At 37.9% G+C, this 22296-nt stretch overlaps 1 protein-coding gene and 1 long non-coding RNA gene across 3 annotated transcripts in view; one reads left to right on the top strand and one right to left on the bottom strand.

Moving 5' to 3' along the window:
• Positions 1 to 610: 610 nt before the first annotated feature.
• Positions 611 to 22296, bottom strand: part of col11a1a (collagen, type XI, alpha 1a) — a 144430-nt gene continuing 122744 nt past the window's right edge. For both annotated transcript variants that reach the window (XM_007887285.2, XM_007887286.2), the window contains 16 exons: positions 22003 to 22056; positions 21599 to 21652; positions 19912 to 19965; positions 14891 to 14944; positions 14376 to 14483; positions 14224 to 14277; positions 11518 to 11571; positions 11230 to 11337; positions 10836 to 10889; positions 10671 to 10706; positions 10492 to 10545; positions 9468 to 9714; positions 8637 to 8749; positions 6539 to 6607; positions 3422 to 3655; positions 611 to 2809 (listed from right to left, as the gene is read on the bottom strand). In XM_007887285.2, the coding sequence (XP_007885476.2) occupies positions 2663 to 2809; positions 3422 to 3655; positions 6539 to 6607; positions 8637 to 8749; positions 9468 to 9714; positions 10492 to 10545; positions 10671 to 10706; positions 10836 to 10889; positions 11230 to 11337; positions 11518 to 11571; positions 14224 to 14277; positions 14376 to 14483; positions 14891 to 14944; positions 19912 to 19965; positions 21599 to 21652; positions 22003 to 22056 (1494 nt within the window). In that variant the 3' untranslated portion in view covers positions 611 to 2662. The remainder of the gene's footprint in view (positions 2810 to 3421; positions 3656 to 6538; positions 6608 to 8636; positions 8750 to 9467; positions 9715 to 10491; positions 10546 to 10670; positions 10707 to 10835; positions 10890 to 11229; positions 11338 to 11517; positions 11572 to 14223; positions 14278 to 14375; positions 14484 to 14890; positions 14945 to 19911; positions 19966 to 21598; positions 21653 to 22002; positions 22057 to 22296) is intronic.
• LOC103174746 lies at positions 9624 to 10927 on the top strand. The gene is made up of 3 exons (XR_487375.2): positions 9624 to 9683; positions 10494 to 10595; positions 10838 to 10927. It is a non-coding gene; the product is annotated as an uncharacterized LOC103174746 (long non-coding RNA).

Raw genomic sequence — 22296 nt, 5'->3', positions numbered from 1 at the left:
CCTCAGGGAAAAAGGAAATAATGGATGATACATAAGCAAGGCATTGCATTCCAGCACAATGTGATGTGTGTTCTTCATTTTAATTTTTCTCAGGAATTGCACATTAATAGTAGCAACAAAACTGAGACTAGTTTCATTGTAATACAAAGGCAACAAATATACGCACGTTATTACGTAAGCAGCTATTTGTTGTGCTAAAAGTGCATACTGCCGCTCTTGTTAATGTTCTTATGAATAGAAAATGACCATCGAGAATGCCTATATTTGGGTGAAATTAACCAAGTAATGGTTTCCATTTGTAACACCAGACGAATGGGCAAAGTATTACCACACTGGAGACATATTTCGAGCAGAATCATCATCAGATTAATTGTAATATTTTGCAAAGACACTGCCACTGGCTATGTGATGAATTCAGCACTGGAGTGTCCAAAGATATCAAAAAAAATCACTTTTGATAGAATTTAAAAAAAAAAATCATGTCCTGCCTGTCAAGTGTTTTTCCATATCATAACAGCAATAAAAAGAAATGAAAGTTACCCATATCTTGCAGACATATTTCCGAAGTGATCAGAAAAAGTGTTGAAGCTTAGAACCCAAGTGAAAGCGTTGTAAATAATTTTATTTTTATATAAACTTTAATACAGAGAGCCATTTAATACAGGTGAAGTCATTACATTTTTTTTAAACTGTTAAATCTTGCAGTTTTTGTATCTCAGATAACTCTACAATCAATTTATACAAAGCAAAATTGAAGTCGATATCGTGATTTGCTAAGACTCATTGAGTGCCTGTACCGTTCCTAATTTCCTATCACATTACAAATCTACAAAACTGCACACCACTTCCATCCGTTTAATTGATCTTTACTGATTAAACTCTTTGGTTGAGCAGGAGCTGAGAAACCTTGAAGACATCCGAAGCAATACAGAATTCCTGGCCCAGCACCCTCTCTCTGCACAAAAGAAACAGCAGAACCAACCCAGGTAGACAAGACTTGACTTTTATTGATATTTTTTAATATTGTTTTTTGAGGTCGACAATTACAAACTTTGATCTGAAAATAGAGAAATGCATAACCATAATACGTTCATTTGAATCTCAATTTACAAGTTTTTACGTCACATGGAGAAACACAAGTCTTCATTAGAAACGGGCCTGTAGGGTCTGATACCAATTAATTTAAAAACTCACTGAGCAAGTTACCAAACATGTATTTTCAAGTCTTACATATATTATGAAAAATAATTACAAAAGAGAGATCTATCTTTCTGAAAGTTTTCAAAAATTGTTCCCTATTCCCAGACAACTAATGCAGAGTACTCAGCTGGAAGAAGACCAAACTGACTTTAATTTAAACAATATTTTAATAAGATTTGAAAAGCTTTGGGTCCAAGAAATTAAGCTCCGTAGGTAGCAGTCGCGTAATATGTTGCTTAGCAACTAGTTAGAATCACATGACCTAAACATATTATGGAGTGCATGGTCTTTAGTCTAGTGGGTTAAGAAATGTATGCTTGTTAGGAAGGGAGAATTCTACCGGCACTAAATTGCTGTCTGCTGAAAGAAGCCATAATATCAATGCACTGACATAAAGGTATCTAAATGTTACCTCAATTCAAGTCAAATCGTAAAGCTAAGTTTGGGCATAGAAAAAAATACAGCTGATTTAGATTGTAATAAATTTCTCGGTCAAAAACTTGAAGTGCATTTGTTTTTCATGAAATGGGAAAGCGCAAGCAAAGAGGTCTGTCTGTAACTGGCGAGATCTAGATTTGAGAAATGCCTTTACCCCCATTGCACAGAATACGAACGTCATAGATAGATACAGGGTAACCTTAAGCATTCACGGGTCTAGCAGTTCTGCTAGAAACTTATAAATATAGCACCAACAAATAGATTTTTTGCACTTGTTCCATAAGGGATTGATTCCTTTATCATTCGAAAATGTACCATAGCAAATACATAGCAACATCAGCACAGTAATGTTGATTTGACTGATGTGTTGTTAAAGATCTTCTAGTTTTATCATTTCTGGTCTTGAAGGCGACTGTAAGTAAAGACAGAGCTCTTCATGGCCGATATACACAATGGAATTTATTGCAATCAGGGAAAAAGAATGAATTTCATTTACTGGAGGCTAACATTTTATTTTTTATCGTTACACAGTTTTTCAATTTTAAAAAAAAAGGTTATTTTGAAAATGGCACTAAAGATAGCCAAGTGTTGTGAAGTAGAGAGACACATGCAAGTTTTGAAAGTGGATACAGAAATTACAGTATTTTACAATTATAATTACAGTTAATTAAAATACACCTTCTTAGCACCTCTGTAATGCATGTGAAAGAGCATCGTGACAGTCAGTTGTTCAGCACCGGAGGCATCTTGAAGGGGAAGGCGACACTTCACAGCAACGCCTATGTTGTTGTCTGTGTGCTATTCTCCGCCATGGCATCATATGTCCTTCGACGTTTACCATAATAGGTTTACGTCATGTGATTCTGGCCCTACAAGGGCAACACGTATGTTCTAGATAATAATACATACATACACGGCGAGAGATATTTTCTACACCATCCATATTCAAAACTTGCATGTGGCATGGAGTGGGTTGGTGGCACCAAGTTGCAGCTTGCTTGTTGATCTGCCCCATGTCCTGAGTTTAGCCAAGGAAACATACAGGACCAACTTCAAATCCAAACTTCTGGTTCGAATCACCAAAGTCATTCACCAGAAAGTCTATGATTGGCACTTGGTCAATTTTTGGGGTGTTGATCTCAATTACAGTCTTTTCATAGCCTTTTCTCAGCTGTGAATGGAAAAAAAACGTAAGGAGATTACAAACTTGATATTTATGTAAATAATTTATACAGCAATCCGTACTGACATCCCTTGAAATGAGAAGTGTATGTAAGTGATACTACAATTGTGTTGAGCAGAACCAACACTTTATTGTTATCATATTTGTCTTGGAGTGTTTGGCATTGATTTTTGTAAGTTTGCTTAGATCTAGTATATTGCTTAATACTATATAGCTCTCAGGCAAAACAAAATCTTTGAAAAATTGTAAAGTAACTAGTGAACTGAAACCAGTAGACATCATCACTCAATTCAGAATTCTGGCTTGTGACCATTGTTTCTTTCCACCAAATTATTTTACTTCTAACTTTGAAACTAGTGTGGCTCATTAGAACACTAAATGGTGGAGCATTAAGGGAAAACAAATATGATAATTATAATGCACAGTACACAGGCCATGTTAAAAGCTGTAGCATAAATTGAAGGAATTCATTGCTTGCATTGTTTCTGCAACTCCATCAAAAAAAATTGTGAAGTGCAATTGAATCTGCAGATCAACTTGGTTACGTCTCACAGCAGGATTTCGAGAAGAAGAATAAATGCATGTCAAAGTAACACTTACTGCACAACCATCGTAGATGGCTTTGATGTAAGGATTATTGTCGTGTGACATCTCTTCATCATTTGATCCCAGGAACCTCAATGCTTTGTCATAGCTGTCAGATGACACATCATGCCAAGCTACTGATATCTGACAGTTGTAAGTGAAATTCTGTCTGGCGGATGCACTCAGTAGTTTCAGGAATGTCATTTGCACTAAGTTAATTGGTTGGCCTGTAGAATCCACATACGAGAGCTGTAAGAGAATTGCAGACGTTTCAGGTGAGAGTGTGAACAAGAAGAATGAATCGTTCTCCAATGCCAGACATGCGCTGCTTAAGTTATGCAGGATAGTGATCAGTGCAATAGCCCTAGTTGTAGTTACGCAGAAACTCCTAACATTTGAAGTGGTAAATAAAGTATTTATAATTAAATTATACTATGTTGAGCTTCTTATGATTTTCAATCATAAAGGTATTTATAACAAGATCAACAAAATTACATTTCTATAGTGCCTTTCATGTCAGGAGGACAGCCCAAGGCGCTGGAGAGTCAGAGTTTCGGACCCGAATTGGGAGTCAGGATCGGGGAGGGTGGAGGGCAGGGGGGAAGCAGGGGGTTCGAAAGCATGGTCGAAGAGGTGGGTTTTGAAGGAGGCAAGTGAGGGGTTGAGGTGGAAGGACTGCAGGATGGAGTTCCAGAAGGTGGGGGCAGAGTGGGGCGAGCGAGGTGGGGGACGTGCTGAGCGGAGGGAGTGGGAAGGATGGTAGGGAGTTAGGAGGTTGCAAAAGTAGGGGGGAGCAAGACCATGGAGGGCTTTGAAGGTGAGGACCAGGATCTTGAACTGTATCCTCTGTGTGATGGGAAGCCAGTGGAGTCGGGCGAGGATGATAGGGTCTCGGAGCCTGTTGCGGGAGAGGACACGGGCTGCAGAGTTCTGGATGATCTGCAGCCTATGGAGGGAGGAGATGGGGAGGCTGACATCCAGCTCTAATCCAGGACTTGATGTCTGATAGACATTCTGTCAAGACAGCAGTGGTCCTGTAGTCAAGGGTGGAGGCAGAGAGATACAGTTGCGTGTCATCTGCATAATGTGGAAGTTGACCCTATGTCTGTGGAGGATGTCACCAAGAGGGCGCATATAGATATTGAAGAGGAAAGGACCAAGGACAGAGCCTTCAGGAAAGCTGCACGGTGTGGGGCCTAGAGAAACCTTTTGGGGAGATGAAGTGGAGGTGGTGTGAGAGGTACGATCTGAACCAGTCAAGGACAGCGCCGTGAAGGTTGAGGTGAGAGGAGAGATGGTGGATGAGGTAGGTGGTCGACGGTGTCGAAGGCAGCGGAAAGGTCAAGGAGGACGAGGAGGCAGTGGGAGTCCTGGTCGCAGATAGACAGAATGTCATTTGTCACTTTGACCAGAGCTGTTTCTGTGCTGGGGGCAGCACGGAAACACAATTGGAGGGGATCGTGATGGGAATGGTGGGAGAGGTAGTAGCAAAGCTGGGGTGCAACAACTCTCCAGCACCTTGGAGAGGAAAGGGAGGTTGGAGAGGATAGGAGTGATAACAGCCATTTTTAATGGGGTGGGAAGAGTACCAGTGGTCAGGGAGAGGTTTATGATGTCTGTGAGTAGAGGAGCAAGGAGGTGGAGCTGGGAGGTAAGGAGAGGGGTAGGTTTCATGCAGGCTATAGTGGTGGTGAGAGAGTGGGAGACATGTTCGAAGGTGTGGGTAGGGGCCGGTGTGGGAGTTGGGGAGGATGTAGTAGACAAACTCATGAGCTGGAAGGCTAAGCTCACCAGAAACATTTTTTTCCTGAGTGAATTTGCTGAAAGTATCAGTAACGAACAGGTGGGTTATCCTTTTCTCTCCCATGGCTTCTATCCTCTCACTTTGCTGCAGCCTCTCTATTTTATTGGTACTACAGTCAAGGCACTTCCAAATATTCTTCTAAAGCATTGTTCCATCTATTCTTTCTTCTTCCTGCATACTCAGTGTTCAATCTGATTGCACCATCTCCTGACATTTGTTTCTTCCTCATACAAGCTGCTATCTTGACACATCACATAGCCATTTCCTTTTAGGTTTATCTCGTTTCTATGCTAGTCTGTCCAACCTTGATTGTGTACTGTGCTACGAGTCTTCACTTAGATTCTCAACAAATAAAATATAATACTTAGTGACTTGGTTACACTTCAGTTTCTGCATTGATTTAGTAGTGATGCACTACTAGGAGCAGAATAGTCTGAAATTATACTTCTAGCTACCCATTGCACTCTTCTTCACATAGGTTACTGCATGCACCAATTTGGATTTATGCTGCTATACTGCAGTAATACTAGTTTTAAAGTTTTAGGCTGGTTGAACTTGCAAAATGTACCACTGGATATTTGATGATCCAGTGTCTGCAGGAATTCTACCTGTTGTGGTTTATCCTAGAGTATAAGGTATTTGGCCTATAGAAACCAATGACTGTAAGCGGTTGTATTTCTTTAAAGATCAGTGAAATAAGTTCGTTCTGCATTGCACCAAGGTACATTCAGCTTTCCATTTCCAAGGTGCTCATACCAGCTTGTTTTGCACACGAATAAATAAGTTGCCTCCAGAAAGAAATAACATATTCTTAGTTCATTTTCAGAGTGATATGAGTTATCAGTGTTTGTGCTGTTGATTGTTTTGACTGACTCCCAGAACTCAATTCAGACAGGAGTAGGAGCCCTCGAGGAGGCCAAAAACCATATAAAGTAGGCTTGTTACCAAAATGCAGGTTCAAGAGTTGCATCTACAATATGAGTGTGTGGTTTTGGAAGGACCCAGGATGTTTAGCCTCCATTTGGTGTGGTAAGTGCTTAGGTACAGAATCACAGAAATGTTTCAGAAATAGGTTGTTTGGCCCATCCAATTGGTTCCTCATATCCCATGTTCCTGCTCTTTCCCTGATTACCCTTTTATATATTTATTGCTTAAATGTTTATATATTGACTTATTTCACATGGTTTTCATTGGCATTTGTGGTGTTTGATTCAAGAATGAATTTTAAGCTTGTGCCCGCTTCTTGTCAATTTATCAACTAGTGGAAATAATCTCACTGTTTACCCTTTCATAATTGGAAAAATTAAAGGCCCACAAAGCAAGCTTACCAGTTTACCCCGCTTGAATTCACTGAACCAGGATCCTGGTGATTCCTTTGGCCAAGGAGAAATTCGAGCCTATTGTGGAAGAAAAAAAGTAGTTTAAAAATATATAGTGGTGACAGTCCACTGATAAATTAACTAGTAACAGGATCAATATAAATTGCTGTTTTATTTCAAAGTGAGTTCAACGAATAATACATTATTTTGATGCAATGTTGACATTTGTTCATCGTTCAATAAACTCATTTGGTGAGTAACAAATTTAGGACCTGGAAATGGTGTTAGAAATTAAGTGGGAAATTATTTGGCACAGGAATAATCCATGATTGATAAAATTAGAAATTCACTTTCATGAATCTCACGAGAGTGAGAACTTTTAATATATTAACAGTTAGGGCAAAAAGCATGTTTTAGACTAACACTATTAAAAGATTAACATTCATTAAGTCTAATCTTTCCACATATTATTCATTTCAGATACTCAAAGGGTTAGTTTTTTTTCTCACATATTGCAACTATTATTTATAACACAAATAACTATTTACATCTGGCTGATTAGTCTCATTTTCTATATTCCACTGAAAGCTAGCTCAAGGCTTAAACTACAATAAAAGTGCCACCTTGTACAAAAAATTCCATTAATTTTGGTGCGAAGTACGTCTGCAATTTAACCCTGCTGTTTTTTTTAAACAAATAATTTCCTGAAATTAAGGAACAGATAAGTCACCTATCAAAACAAAGGATAAATGAAGGAGGCAATTTGTGTTAGAACAACAATTTTTGTGCCAATTTTCAAAAGATTCAAACTTTTTCATTTTAAAATGATTATGTAAATTAAGAAAGGCACTTGTCTAAATATCCTTGGGAGGAAGAAAGTCAGATAAAGTCCATTAGACATTCTTGGAATAAAAACATGAATTAATGTTGGGAGAAATAAGTAGCAGCAAAGGTTTTAAAAAAAATCTATCTAGCATTCACTTCATGCTTCCAGTGTACATCACTGATAGAGAATAAGGGCAGTAATGTGAAACTATCCAGTTAAAGAGGAAAACGTTTACACTCAGCAGCAAAACACAGGGCAGTTTGGCAGCTGATTCTCTTTTGCTACAATTCTATGGGTGCATTTAAACATTTCTCATCTTAAAGAATGTAAGCACCCTAAACCGTTGACCAATTGTCATAGTAAATGTCTCCTTTACAGTACGATAAACTGCGAATCTTGTTGCAATTAAAAAAATTCAGAGATGAATATTAGAAATGGACAATCAATGCTTTTGAATCATTGTTTCCTTTTGATTTTTAAAGTGCTGGAAAATTGCAGCAGCTTCAATTTCTATGATTGGAAATTGGGAAACACAACTGTGTGCATCGACCTGTGAAATTAGAACAATGTTTATGCTCAGAATGTCTAAATGCATAACAATGATAAGTAGAATTTAAGATAGGTCTAGGTTTGCTTCTATTCCTACTGCAGTTGTAAAGCACACGTTAAAATATTGCAATAAACACAATTAATTTGTAAGTTTTCTTAATTTTGCGTCTCCTCTCTTTCCCCCACCCCATAGGTCAGTCGGTAAAGCTATTTAGCCTGAACTAAAAGAGCTATACAGAGTCTCGGGCCAGGTCCTTGGTGTGTGTTTATCTCAACTAGGGGCATTACAAGTGGTCTCAGCAAACCTGCACTATAGCGAGAAAAATTAAACTGAGATCATGCTCCTGATCGCTGCACAACTGTTTCTGCTGGGAGTGTACATGTGTAGGCATCAGGGTCAAGTGTGATGTCCCTCCTGGTCAAAACTGCCTTCCAACATTCACGGTCCAAATCCATACATAAAGTGGAACTACATTATTAATTATTTACAACCATTTAAATTAAGACCTAAAGGTATAATGTGGATTAAGGAGTACAATTTCAATATCTAAATCTAATTTTAGGGTGTAGTACAGGCTGACCCAAACCACACTTACAAAACAAAGATGCAATTTTTTCCAGTGAGTTTATCGCTGGTAAGCCTACTATTATGGATTGTACCAGTGTCAAAGGTTTACACAATGACAAATTCTTAACAATAGACACACAATCAAAGGATCAGAAGCTACTCACTCCTGCTGACTTCTTATCGGGATAGATACAAGTCTCACCACCAGTTGTAAAGTTACAATACACCTTGAACGAATCTCCAGGGCATCCCTGGTTAGGATCAATCCAGTATTCACCTGAAGAAAAAAAGTAGATTGTTCAGCTATCTTTATAACACTAAAAATCAAAGCACTTCAAGACACCTTCAGGTCCATTTATTACCAGTGGTTTAAAGAATTGATTCCATTCAATAAGCCTTCTTTGCAACCCAGATGAAAGTTTATTGAATAGAGTCAATATTCGTCACAGGTTTGATCATCATTTGCACATAAGATTTCTTTTCATCCCAGATCTCAATGAAAATTGCAGTTACAGGTTTCGCAACACTATCATGCCCATTACGTCTATAGAGGATATTGTTTCCCTGTAGCAGAAAATTAAAACAGGTCAATATCATTCTCGATCAACTATGTGGTACTTTAGTTTGAAAGTTACATGAGTTTAACAATCGGCCGTGTGTTTTGTGGGCAAAACTGGCCAATTGCGCACAGCAGTGTTCCACAAACAGTCATGAATTGACCAAATTATTATTTTTTTGTGAAGGGATTATAACTACCCGGAAAGCAATTCGCCAATCGACTGATAACCAGGTTTCTACTTACTGCGGTAAACAGAGGCGTGTGGGGTAAGGAAACGTGTCTAAGGTTTTGCCCCACCCAGGAAATAAACCTGGGCCCTCTCACTTGTGAGGCGAGTGCACTAACCTCTGTGCTATGGGACTCCATATTGATATGATTGTGCGGTTGAATCACTTGATTGTTAATTATATGCCCATTTAAGACCACTCTTGTTTACCATCTGGGAAGTCTGGGTGGCAGAGCTGCAGGTCCTTGCAGGTACGAGCTGGGTTGTTTTCTGTGCCCATTGGATGTTTCATCCGTTCAACTTCCATTTTCAGATTGTTCAGTGAGCCAAAGATCTCCTCCATGCCATCACCGTATTCCAGATCATTGCCAGCTTCATCAGCCTGCGCGTCAGATGACCTCCTCGACTTCTTTGGTGATCGGATGGGTAAGGGTTGGATAATCTCACCTGGTGGGCCCTTTAAGTTTAAAAGTAAAGCAAACAAATTAGGTATACTTTAATAAACTGAAACTTAATATCCAAAATATATTTACCTTATCAGACTTGATGCATATTGGGCCACAGTGTAGCTACACACATTACACCTTAGACTTTTCAAAAGATGCTTGAGACCAAGACCTGAGGTTTGTAGGTAATATACTTTGTTATTTTAAATGAATACAAGGGAATTGTGAATTTTTAATATTCAACATTCATTAGTTTGCAGCACCATTACTGTGACACTAACCAAAAGCAAAGAAATGTTAAAAGTTCATTTTATCTTCATTCCTTTTAATCTCCTATTTGCTCTTCCTTGCCGGTCTCCCTGTCTTATTTTTATTTAAATTAATTTTACTGACCTTCCCCCAGCTAATCAAATATATCCCATCTTTTCTAACTTTGTTTCCTTAGAAAAGGTAAACTTTTAAATCCACTAAATGCCTTTTGATTCTAGTTTGCGCTGTCTGTTTCATTGATTGAAAACTGACTTCTAAAAGCAGAATTTCCAGTCAGTAGAGACCACAGATTATAGTGATCGAGGCCGTCATACATATGATGAAAACAAAAAAAGTTACCGCTGTGTTAAAAAGTGTTCAAAATGGCACATGGAACCGCCAATAAGTAAATCCTTCAGGATCCCAATGACCCTCAGACAAATGTGATCTCTGCTGTGACATGCAAAGGGTTAGATTGAGAACAACTCCTGCATTAAGCTATCATTCTTCAAAAAGATTCACATAGGTTTTGCACTTACAGGTTGACCGGGTGGGCCAGATAACCCAGTGTCGCCTTTCTGTCCAACAAGACCCTATGAAGAAAAACAGGCACTTTACGATCTGGCAATGAATATGAACACAGGTAATGTCCTGAAAAGGGCACAAAATGATCTTTATTTTGGTGTGAGTCAAAAATGTTAGCAAATGCATCACTTACCGTTGAACCTTTGGATCCCTTTGGACCTAGAGGACCCTGGAATAAAGAAATGAGCAAAGTGAGATAAGCCCATTGAAGAATAACTAACAAATGGAACTGAAATTGTCAGGTTCAACATTTTGTGTATAAATATAATAATTTACAATAAATATTTTGTTTACTTACAGGCAAACCAGGGGGACCAGGAGGACCGAGAGGACCTGAAGAACCAGCAATACCCTACAAAACCAAAGCAAGCAATTACAATAACAACAACTTGCCCTTCATCTTGGAGCACTTAACTTACAATCATTCAGCCTGAGGTGAAAAAAAAACATTTTTTTTTGCGCGTGTGAAAACTGAAGCATTTATTTTAGTCACCTCGCAACGTGTAAAAAGTTGTTGACAGTTTTTGGACCAATTCCAAATTTACAATTTTTTTTTCAAATTGGACAGCTGGGTGTCCGACATATGCAGACAAACAGATCCGATGCAATTTTTCTTTTTACGACATGGAAATATTGAAATGAGATGCTATTGTCTGGGCAGAAAAGAATTGAAATCAGAATCATGTACTTACTGGGTCTCCCTTGGTTCCTGGTGTGCCCTGAGGACCAGGAAGACCTCGGTCACCCTTCTCACCCTGCTCTCCTGGTGGGCCGATCAAACCGATCAGACCAGGATGTCCCTACAGAACCACAAGAGAAAGTCATACAACCTCTAACATACAACAAATTAATTGAAATTAGTCAGTATAAAAATAGGGCGATGCTTAGATTTGTTCACTGAGCTATGTACCAAATGAACAATTTTGGGCTGCATGGAATAATAGACAATAATGACCGCTATGGGTTTTATAGTTGCTCACCTTTTCACCCTTCGTCCCTGGATCTCCCTTCAGGCCAGGCAACCCTGGTGGACCCTAAAGAATGAAAGTTTATATCAGAATTATAATATTACATTTAACAGTATTAATAAACTTCAGATATGACAAGAACTTGCATTTGTACAGTGGTCTTCATCTAGGATAGCATCTCAGAGTAAAGTTTGCAAAATCAACTTTCAATAGATATGTGGAAATTGATTACTGAAGGGCAAGGCATGTTCCCAGAGGTCTGATTTTAGACATTAATCACTGGTTTGGTCAATAAGTAATATTTTGCCCATTTTAAATACAGTTATTAGCTATGTTGGTACAAAGAGCAGCATTTGCACTTTCCAAACCCAATATACAATCAATGGATTAATTAAGCTTTCTAGTGAACCAACAGATTAGATGATGATTATTACAGACTTTTATCACTTTGTCACCGAAAGTATGAACTCATTTATCCAAACAAAGCCTTTTTGAATTGAGAAATGCAGAATGAATGTCACACGTAACAAAATTGATTCCCGAATATCTGTTTAGTTGTTTTGTNAAAAAAAACCACTGCATTAAGCATTGTTCCTCTAAAGAAGAAGCCAACAAGTTAGATTTCATTTGGTTGGAGTGAAAATTGAAATGGTTTAGGGGCAAATCATTCTACAAATTTTAAAAATATTTTTTGTGCACACATTGAGACATAGAAGCAGGTGGCAGAGTGTTAACAAAAATAACTGAGAAAATGGGTTACCACTTAAAAGACAGCAGGATAGGAAAGATCTTTTGTTGACAGTAAGCCCTTTAATTTTGGCCATGTTTGCGTTCATTTTTGCAAAAATATAAATAAATGAAACTCGATCACTGAAATAATGGAATAGGCAAGCACAATCCTTGGTGTTTGTGCAAAAATATATGGCCACAAAGCAAGAGTAGAAGCCATTCCATGAAACAAAATCTGGCTGCGAATTAAATGGCTTTACAGGTGCAAATGCTGCAGCACATGGTACAGATTTTTTTTAATATCTGGTAGTTTTAGAAAGCTTAATTAATCCATTGATTGTATATTGGGTTTGGAAAGTGCAAATGCTTACTAATCTTACACCATTTGTAGATTAGCATTTCTTTGTTACAAAGATAAATATGGTTGTTGTGTTACAATTTCTCCAGGCAAACTGAGTATATGAAGGAGTAAAATATATGATTTACTGTTTGCCAACCACCCCATACCTATTGTTGAATGCTAAGGCCAAATATTAAAATCTCAGCAGAACTATTAAGGTTTAATGTATTTTTTACACACCCTGGAGAAGTTAACAAGGATGCATCTGCGTCAGACAAAGGATAGATAGGCCACACATTATTTCAATGGAAGCAAATAAAACAGGTCAGATTTGGCTGTGGGGGAGCTGAATATTTTATGTCAAAATGCCTGCAAATCCTATTCGTTTGCAGAGGTAAATGAAAATGATAGTGTTTTTACTTTTGACTTAACCTTTGCAGTACAGAATACATGATATTATTTTGTCATAAGTGACACACAAGTCATCACAAAGGTAGGGTGGATTATAAAGATTGACCCTGGATAGACCAGGTTTGGAGCCATCTTGAAATTTGCAAGCTGCAATCAAGAGCCACAAGCAAGAAATCAGTACAAACTGGAAAGAAAAAAGAGATAAGATTGGAACAAGGTGACAATTTGAGAGTGAATGACAAATGTTAGAAATAAACTGACAAGACCAGCTGAGAGAGCCACAAGTCAATACTGGTAGAGATCAGGCTGTAGAAAAGTCAATCATGAATGTGTCTTCAGATGAATGTAAAGAAACCAGAGCCAGCAGAATAAGTTACAAGGATGAAAAACAAAGTATTAGTCAAGTCTATTTACACTTGTAAATACATTTGTATTTGCAGGTGAAGCATGACCCAATTTGCGCACAGCAATGCCCCACAAACAGCCATGAAGTGAACGATCAGTTTATCTTGGGGATTGTTAGTCAGGACACCCTTTTCGAACAATAATAAGCCTTTGATTTCATTTGATATCACGTCTTTGAGACGTCTCAAAGCGCTTCACAGAATATACTGTAAAGTGAATTGACTCTATATCTTGTGGGCAAAACACAGCAGCCAATTGCGCACCACAGCGTCCCACAAACAGTCGTGAATTGAACTGACCAATTTTGTTTTTTATTTTTATGGAATTATTGCCCCCAGAAAAGCAATCCGCTAATTGACTAATAACCGGGTTCCTACTTATTGCTAGGTAAACAGAGGCGTGTGGAGTAAGGAAACTTGCTCAACATTTCACTCTGCTGGGAATCGAACCCAGGTCTCTCGTTGTGAGGTGAGTGCTCTAACCACTGAGCTACAGAACTCCATAGTCCTGTAATGCCATGGGATTTTTCAAGTCTACTTGCACAGATGGACTGGACCTCAGTTTAAAGCCTTATCCAGAAAGCGGTACCTCTGACAATGCATCGCTTCCCTGAGTCGTACATTGGAATGTCATCCTAGATTATGAGCTCAGTCCTGACATGGGCCTTAAATTCACAACTTTATGAGCTAGAAGCATAAGTGATACGAACTGAGGCAGCTAAAAAAAATCTAGCTGCTACAAATGCACTGTAAATGAATGAAAACCTCACATATTTAATGATCAGCTATTTACATGAAAATACTTTCAAAAATCTAAAACAAAACGTTACTTACAAGTGGACCCGGTGGACCATCTTGGCCAGGTGGTCCTGGAAGACCTTGTTCACCCTAAAGGAGGTAAAGAAATTGTTTTTTTTTCTAGTTTTCGTGTCAATAATAAATTCAGTGAAATAAAATGTTTGGGATATGATCAATTCTGTACTTACGCCAGGGCCGGGAATGCCTCGTAGACCCTCAGGTCCTGCTTTACCCGGAGGACCCTGAGGCCCAACTGGGCCAGTCTTTCCTGCGGGACCTTCAGATCCAGATTCACCCTTTCAGGAAGAAATCAAATTGATGTTAAAATCAAATGGATTCTCTTATTTTCCACTACACATTTGTATCCATCGCTGTGGACAATGCTAAAGTTCCAATCAAACATTTTAAAGTTTGGCATAGTTAAAGCTCTCAAACCTTCATTTAATAAGGCAAAAACATGAATTGTGTTTTTTTCAATACTCTACCACTGCAATTAGAGTCAAATTTTCTCCACATTTTCTTTCGGATGGTGGCAGAGAAGAGAGTGGGCGAAGGGAATTCTATTCTTTTGATACATACATGTGCAGTGGAAGCTGCTGCAATGGACTTTCTACGAGTTCAGAGACAGGAATACAGATTATGACATCTCGAGATAAGAAGAGCAGATTTCATTGCAATTGTGGAAAAATGAATACTGCAGTACCTTAGCACCTTTCTCTCCTTGTCTGCCCTCTGCACCAGCAGCTCCAAGAGGACCCTGAAATAGAAATATTGTATGATATCAATTGAGTGAAACGCAGAATTCATATCCAATGTTCCATGTCCTTCAGTGTGTGACTGTACGCAGCACTAAAACAATGGAAATAGCATTGCGTTTAAAAACACAGTGGCTTTACATTAATTATTCATTTTACGGCAGGATTCTCTGTGGTTTCCGTATAGGTTCTACGATAACAAATAACTCGCTCAGAACACTTCAGAGTTATAATTACCATACCATAGTCAAATTCAGCATTTTATAATATTAAAAATTATAAGTATGGTCTATTACATTGGGAACATTTGCATGTTAATTACTCAAGGCTGTGATTAAAATTCACTTTGCGACATTTCTGTACAATTCCATGAATTCCATATTATGCTATACGCCTTGCCATTCCTATTTGCATTTCTTGCTATTTTAATTCCACAGATAAATGTAGTCGAAAAGATACACAGTGTTTCTGTGGTAAACGTCAATCAAAATACTGCATTAATTTGCTATTCAGTTATTGTTATCAATAGGCTATTGTGAGCATTTAACCCTAATATCTGAATATTGAACGTCAAACTGATGATAAATAATCTACATTACTGCTGCTATTTAATATTCTTTCAAGGTATATTAAACGACAAAAATCAGCAGATCTACTTTTAAAAACAGCTAATTATGGGCCTCACACAGATGGCATTCATCCGTGTGGAAGAGTTATTAATTATTATTTATGTCACACACTTACTGTTGAGTTGCAGCACCATTGAAATGCTAACTGCTGAACAGAAGCCAATACTAATTGACCAGTTGAGGCTGTAAAACTTTTACTAAATAGCAAATTGGTAGAATTACTCAGTGCTCAGGGCTATCAAACATTCAAGTCACTTCCCCGAAGAGAGGTAAAGATTGCAAATTTGCCGGCAGACTGCAGAAAAAGCAAAGTACATTATCTGAAACGAGAAGCAGCTTATTTCCTACATAAATTATTTCTCACCGTATTGTAACTTACAATTTTAAGAATATATACTCTCTGTCAAGGAATATGAATTATAGACATTTTATGATGCCAATAAGTTAATGAAGGCTTATATGGGGAGAAATTACACCCAGGTCTTGGCTTATTCTATTCGAGCACCATTTCTGTGTTCAGAATTTTGAAGTTAATTCTATCTAGACTTTGAAGGTAGTTTCCTGCAAATCTTAAAACAAATTAAGAGTAAAAATGGCTTTGAAAACTAAGGCTGTATTTAGAAACACAACTACCATTTTTTTTTGTTTACTGCATAAAATGAAAGCCAGGGCTCTGATGCAGAATCAGGTGTTATAGTTTACCACTACCTAACTAGATACTGTGGGTCTCTTATGTTCAGTTCTTATTAGAGCTCTAAAGCTCTACTGAGCACTAGGTTTGATAATTAGGAATTAAAAATGTATTAATTTGAAAATAAGTGAGATGCATTCTCACTGCCTTATTTATATTTAATTGCTTGAAAGCCCAACAGCTTGGAAATATGCTCTAAGAGTTCCAGAAATCTACAGCTGGTTACAAAAGTATAAATTGTCTGTTTAACTAAGCGACTCACTGAGCCACTGAGGAAATCCTTCATAAGGTATTTAAAGGTAATATTTATTTACAAGGTCACATTGTGATATTTATGATCTTAAAATTCAACTCCTTTGCCATTTGTCTGCATGGGTACTACCATCTGCAGGAGTACTTATGAGGAAAATGGAGATACTTTTATTGTCGCTCACTGTTTTATGCATGGCGTATTCCATTTTTTCCCCGGTTGTAAAATTAATGGAAAATTTTAAACCCCATTATTTCATTTTAAACACCATAAAGCTGTGGTATTTGCAGCTTTGTTGATGGGTTGTGGAGATGGTACTTTTATTTGATGATCTCTGTGAGGAGGCAATACGGAATCTAGTTAGCATACGGGGGAGGGAAGGGGCCAGTTGGATTTATGCAAATTGTCAAAAATACACAAGCGTGAATTTCCCCTCCTAACTCCCCCTCACGTGACAAGCCAGAACTTTTACAGTGCCTTGGGATGTCCTCCTAACGTGAAAGGCGCTATACAAATGTAAATTTTGTTGCTGCTGTTATGCTTCGGGAGGACATTCCAATGGTGAAAAATGCTATGCAAATGTAAATTTGTATCCGTTATCAGAGCTGCATCTAGCTGCAATTTATTATTGAATAAATATATGTTAAATTCTTGTAATATAATGTACATCATTATAATCAGTACTTTTACCCAACCTTTGAAACACAGATTATTTTTCTGTATTATCTGATACCTGGCATTGGACATTACATGCCTATTCTCCTAACCAATGGCCTTACCATTTGGGAATAATATCACAGCAATGGTATTTTTCACAATGGAAAAACGAAACTTAGAGTATGTTGTAGTAAAGTAGACTGACTGACAATGAAGAGATGAATTACAGATGGCCCTGGGGACTTTTGTTGAGTTTTAGCTTGTATACATAGTCTGGCTCTAAGCCAGCTCAAGAACACAAACGTATCTATAATTCATTCCAACTTACTGAAATACATTATTCTCTAATCCAATATGTACCATAGAGCTGCTGAAGTCTGATATTTATTTTCTTTATTATTCTTGCAATGATTTAAAAATAATCAAGCTCAGAAATAACTGAATTCTTACAAAGTACAGAAATAATTTATTGCTTGCAACACTCTATGCTGTCATATGGTATTTTATAAGTAGTTCTAACGATAACCTTCAAATATGTTGTGTTGTTTGCTTGTCCCAGAAATGATAGCTTCACTTTATTTTCTACTTTGAAGAAATTGTGTGACCGGATAGCGTTATAGGCCATCACCATAAACACTTAGATTTATATTCAGTTTGAAAACTTTCTCCATCCTTTATCAAAAAGCTTTCTATACATAGGTGAAACAGGGAATTGTCAGCTATTCTTGTTAATACTTTACTTCTATTTGTGAAAAATAATGGGACAAAATAATGCTATAATGGGACAATTATCTTATCTATGCCAAGAATCAATTAAAGCTTTGTAAATCCCCTTTCTCAACCTCCCTTTTAATATTCCTAATTACCAAGAGCATTTTGTTTCACTATCATTAAAGTGAACCCTAATGCAAAGATTGCTGTGTAAAAAACTATTTAGTTTTCATATAAGGAGTTATAATGTCAATGGCTTCCACTTGCATTGAAAGAAGATCACAGTAGAATACTTCAATCTGATGTCATTGAACTTTCTACTATTTTCTAATGCATGTTGATTAAGAGCTGTCATTTGAGTGGAGTCAATCTTAGCAGGAATAGAGAGAAATATATAAAAATACAAAAATATTCCTGGGATTACAAATGAGATGATGTATCCACCTATGGCCATTGTACTTATGTGCATTGTAAGGTCAATATATGTTGCATTAAATCAGTACAAAAGGATTCAGAGAAGGGTGACCAAAATGTTCTTGGCTTTAGATTACTGAACTGTGAATAAATGATAAGGACACTAAATCTGGAAGATCAGTAGGTACATGTTCAAAATAATGTAAAGAATTTTCATTGTTTCGGGATTTGTACATATCTTGCAAGGATTACTGCCTCTGCACATCTTGGCAGAAAATAAATAGTTCATTGAAAAATCTAAATTGGAGATTGATTAGTAATGGCATGGCACAACGTTTTTGTGTTTACCATCTTAGTTATTGAACATGTGTGCATAAAATTCAATGAAAGACTTAAGAGTTTCTGGATGGGATTAGCAATGAAACTGCTTAATCCATTGCTATAACATATTAATCTAGCATTTATTCTTAAAGTGTGTGACATTACAATTAACACAAATCCTCAAGTCAGTGAGCCAATATAAAGCTTTGTTTGCAGAGAATGCATATCTTATTTCCTAGGTTGTTTTTCATCATCACAGAAACAATAATCAGCTTCTGTCTATTGAACTTTTTAAATCCCATTTCTTGTGTTACTATCTTAAGTAGACATGGTGCATGGTCATTGATCAACAAATGTAGAGTCAATAAGGCAGAAAAAAAACTATTATGGTGAACAGCAGGATGAATACTAATGAACAGGAGTCTTGTCTATATCCTTCTTTATACCATAATTTAATTCTCTTATGGTTTGTTGAATCGTTATTATGGTGGAATAACTTCAAAAGCATTTTATTTATCTAAGAACAGCATTTGTGTAAGTCACTATCCTATTTATACAGCGACTTAGCTGCATTGTTTCCCCTTCATGTTGCATGAAATCAATGTAATACGTATTATTTTTGCCAACCTAGCAGCAAGAAGCTTTACCAAATGACTGTTTCCTCTGTGAGTAATGAAGAATAGAGAACATTAATTATCTCTATATGAAGAACAAGTATATAGGTCATGCGTGGGCTGGGAGGAAAGTAGAGAGGGGAGGAGTGGGGGTTGGGAATGAGCAGGTCAAATTGGTTTAGAGGAGTGACAGATCACAAGTTTGCTCTGGATAAAGAAGACCTTTGGCTCATCTGATCTCAACCCTCCAGAACACCCACTCTACCATCCTCCCATCACAGCATCAAGCAGATTTTTAAATGAATCTAGCTAGTGTCCTGGCCTCTACCACTTTTACTGGCAACCTGTTCTAGTCACTGATTACTCTCTGTGTGAAGAAAAAATGCCCTGGTATCTGTCCTGAAGGGGCTCTTTATAATTCTAAACCTATCTTCTCATGTTCTACTGTCTTGACACATCCAAAATTATTGACCTGAGTTTCCTTTCTACACTGTAACGATTGTGCATTTTGGAGGCAAAACTTACCAGGAGGTTTTCATGCTGATCATTTATTATCCCTCACTCTTCAGAACTGGAACATTACTTATTCTTTATGCCAATATGGGAATCATGCATGTAGTAAAAATGAACAGACTGAATAAAACATGATAAAAGAGGACGTAAATCACACAAAAACTCTTACCCTCTTGCCAGGAGGCCCAGGAGGTCCAGCTTCTCCAGATGGCCCAGGAGGACCCTAAAAGTTGGAAAGTTTTTTTTAAAAAAGATTTTTTTTTGATATTCTGTCTTGATTCCTTCGGTGCACCTACAATATTATGATTCCAAATAAATGTGCGAAGCACAATATATATTAATAGGTAAGTGAAACAATAGCTCCACACAAGGAAAACAGAATTTATTATATGAATGTGTAAGCTGTCACTCAACTGTGGAAAAGTAAGGAACAAACATTCACGAACAAATTGAACGTCTCAGATATGAATCCAGGGGTCATCTACTCCCTATAACTCAGGAGTTCTAGATTTTATTTAATTTGCACGATGCTTGTAAGTTTTGGGGCTTTTCAAACATCATTAACTGGTTGTCACTGCTGAGTTATCCTCTGGATAAAACATTTCTTCACACACAGTAGCTGATAGCAAACATTTTAAGGATCTGGATTACAAAACCATCTTCATCACCCTCTACTCCCATGTCCTCCACCCTACACTCCTTTGCCCCCATCTCTCCCTCCTCCCTTTCCCCCCACCATCATCCAAATGAAGCCCACTACCTGTTGCCTCAATCCTCTTCCCACCCAGCTTCTGGTCACTCAACTCTCCCTCCTCTGCCCACTGCTGGCTGACTCAAGCAGTTCCTCTCCTCAGGCTCTGTCCCACACTTCCTCAAAACCGCTGTCATCACACATCTACTTAAAAAATCTACCCTCGTTCCATCCAACCTCACAAACTTTAGACTGATCTCAAACCTGCCTTACTTGGCCAAAGTTTTGGAACGCATCGATGCAAACCAACTTCGCTCACATCTTTCCCTCCACTCCCTACTTGAACAGCTCCAGTGCAGATTTCGCCCTGCCCACAGCACAGAGACAGCTCCCCACTCCATCACCTGCTGCCTCCTCTCGGATGGCTCCGACCTCCTGTTTGTCCCTTGTCCCTCCACCATCATTGGCCGTGCCTTCAGCCACTACGTCCTGGAAACTCAGGAACTCTCTCCCTCAATCCCTCTGCCTTGCCCCCTCGCTCCCCACTTTCAAATCCCACCTGAAGACTTTCCTATTTGATCTTGCATGCGGTCATCTTCCCCCTGGCTCAGTGTCAGACTCCACCGCTGACAGCAGGCAATAATTGAGCAACCCATGTGCAATGCCCATCACTGGAAATATACTCCAGGTGGTTGCAGGAGCGAGACTCCAGTGTTTAATGGTGAATCGCTGGCAAAATCCTGGCAACTTCCCAGCCTAACATTTTGAAGCATAAATTCAAAATTAGGGTGAACACCTTTGAACTGAGTGAACCTGTGTGACTTAATTAGATGTGAATGAATACAATCAATAATTGTTTTCATATTATTAATCATTAATTTCCAGTCATCAGCAGGATTCCCCATTTGGGATTTGGGAATCTAAATGAATAAATCTGGTCAAAAATAGACCCCGGTGTTTAATTAACATTGCTCTTGAGTATGTGACAATAAGTGTCAACAGGGTCATTTATTCAATTTAAAGATTTACATTGGATACAATCTCAGGTATTTACAGTTACTAAATATCGGATTGTATTACATAAACAAATGTTTATCATTCTCAAAGCAATACGAATAGCATTCTCGTTTCAACTCGCTAGGAAGGAAAATAACAAAGGACTTACGGGCTGACCAGACTCTCCATCTTCTCCTTTCTCGCCACTGGTTCCATCCACACCCTCGATTAGAAAAACAATAATGGCACACTCAATTTCCGTGTAATACATTGAAACACTTGCATTATTCCAACTGAAATGAAGCATTTATTTTATATACAACTACTAATTTGACATTTCTTGCGTAAAAAATATCTATGCGTTAAACAGAAAAGCAATGTATATCAGAGGCAATGATGAATTGTTAATTTTCACATACTGTTTGCTGTAGGTGTTTATCTTTTCTAGCTTTGTTATTTTACAAAGACTTTCTGTTTAATAATATGTTGAGCGACTTGTACAGATTATCATGAGCACCTAGTATGACTCAGAGTTGAAGGATTAATATTGACTGTAGAAATACGTTCACTTACAGCAGCACCAGGTTCACCGGGAGGACCAGGGTCACCAGGGAAACCAACTGGACCCTAGAAAAAAAAGCATTTGAATTAATTGACTCAGCAGGGATCTACTGCGCAAAATCATTAACTAGTCAACCTGGTATGCTTCTTGGGAGCTTTTTTTTTCAATCTATCTGGCTTGTATGTTATTACTTGCTTTCAATGATACATTACCGATAGGCATGTTAAACTCACTTAAACCTTCCGACACATAAATTATGTTCTGTATAAAATAACAAATGAAGAGTGAATTTTCCATGCAGTTTA

This window comes from Callorhinchus milii, unplaced genomic scaffold (genome assembly GCF_018977255.1).
Source record: "Callorhinchus milii isolate IMCB2004 unplaced genomic scaffold, IMCB_Cmil_1.0 Scaffold5, whole genome shotgun sequence".
Classification (NCBI taxonomy): domain Eukaryota; kingdom Metazoa; phylum Chordata; class Chondrichthyes; order Chimaeriformes; family Callorhinchidae; genus Callorhinchus; species Callorhinchus milii.
The sequence above is the reverse complement of the archived record's forward strand: the minus strand, read 5'-3'. Positions and strand labels throughout refer to the sequence as shown.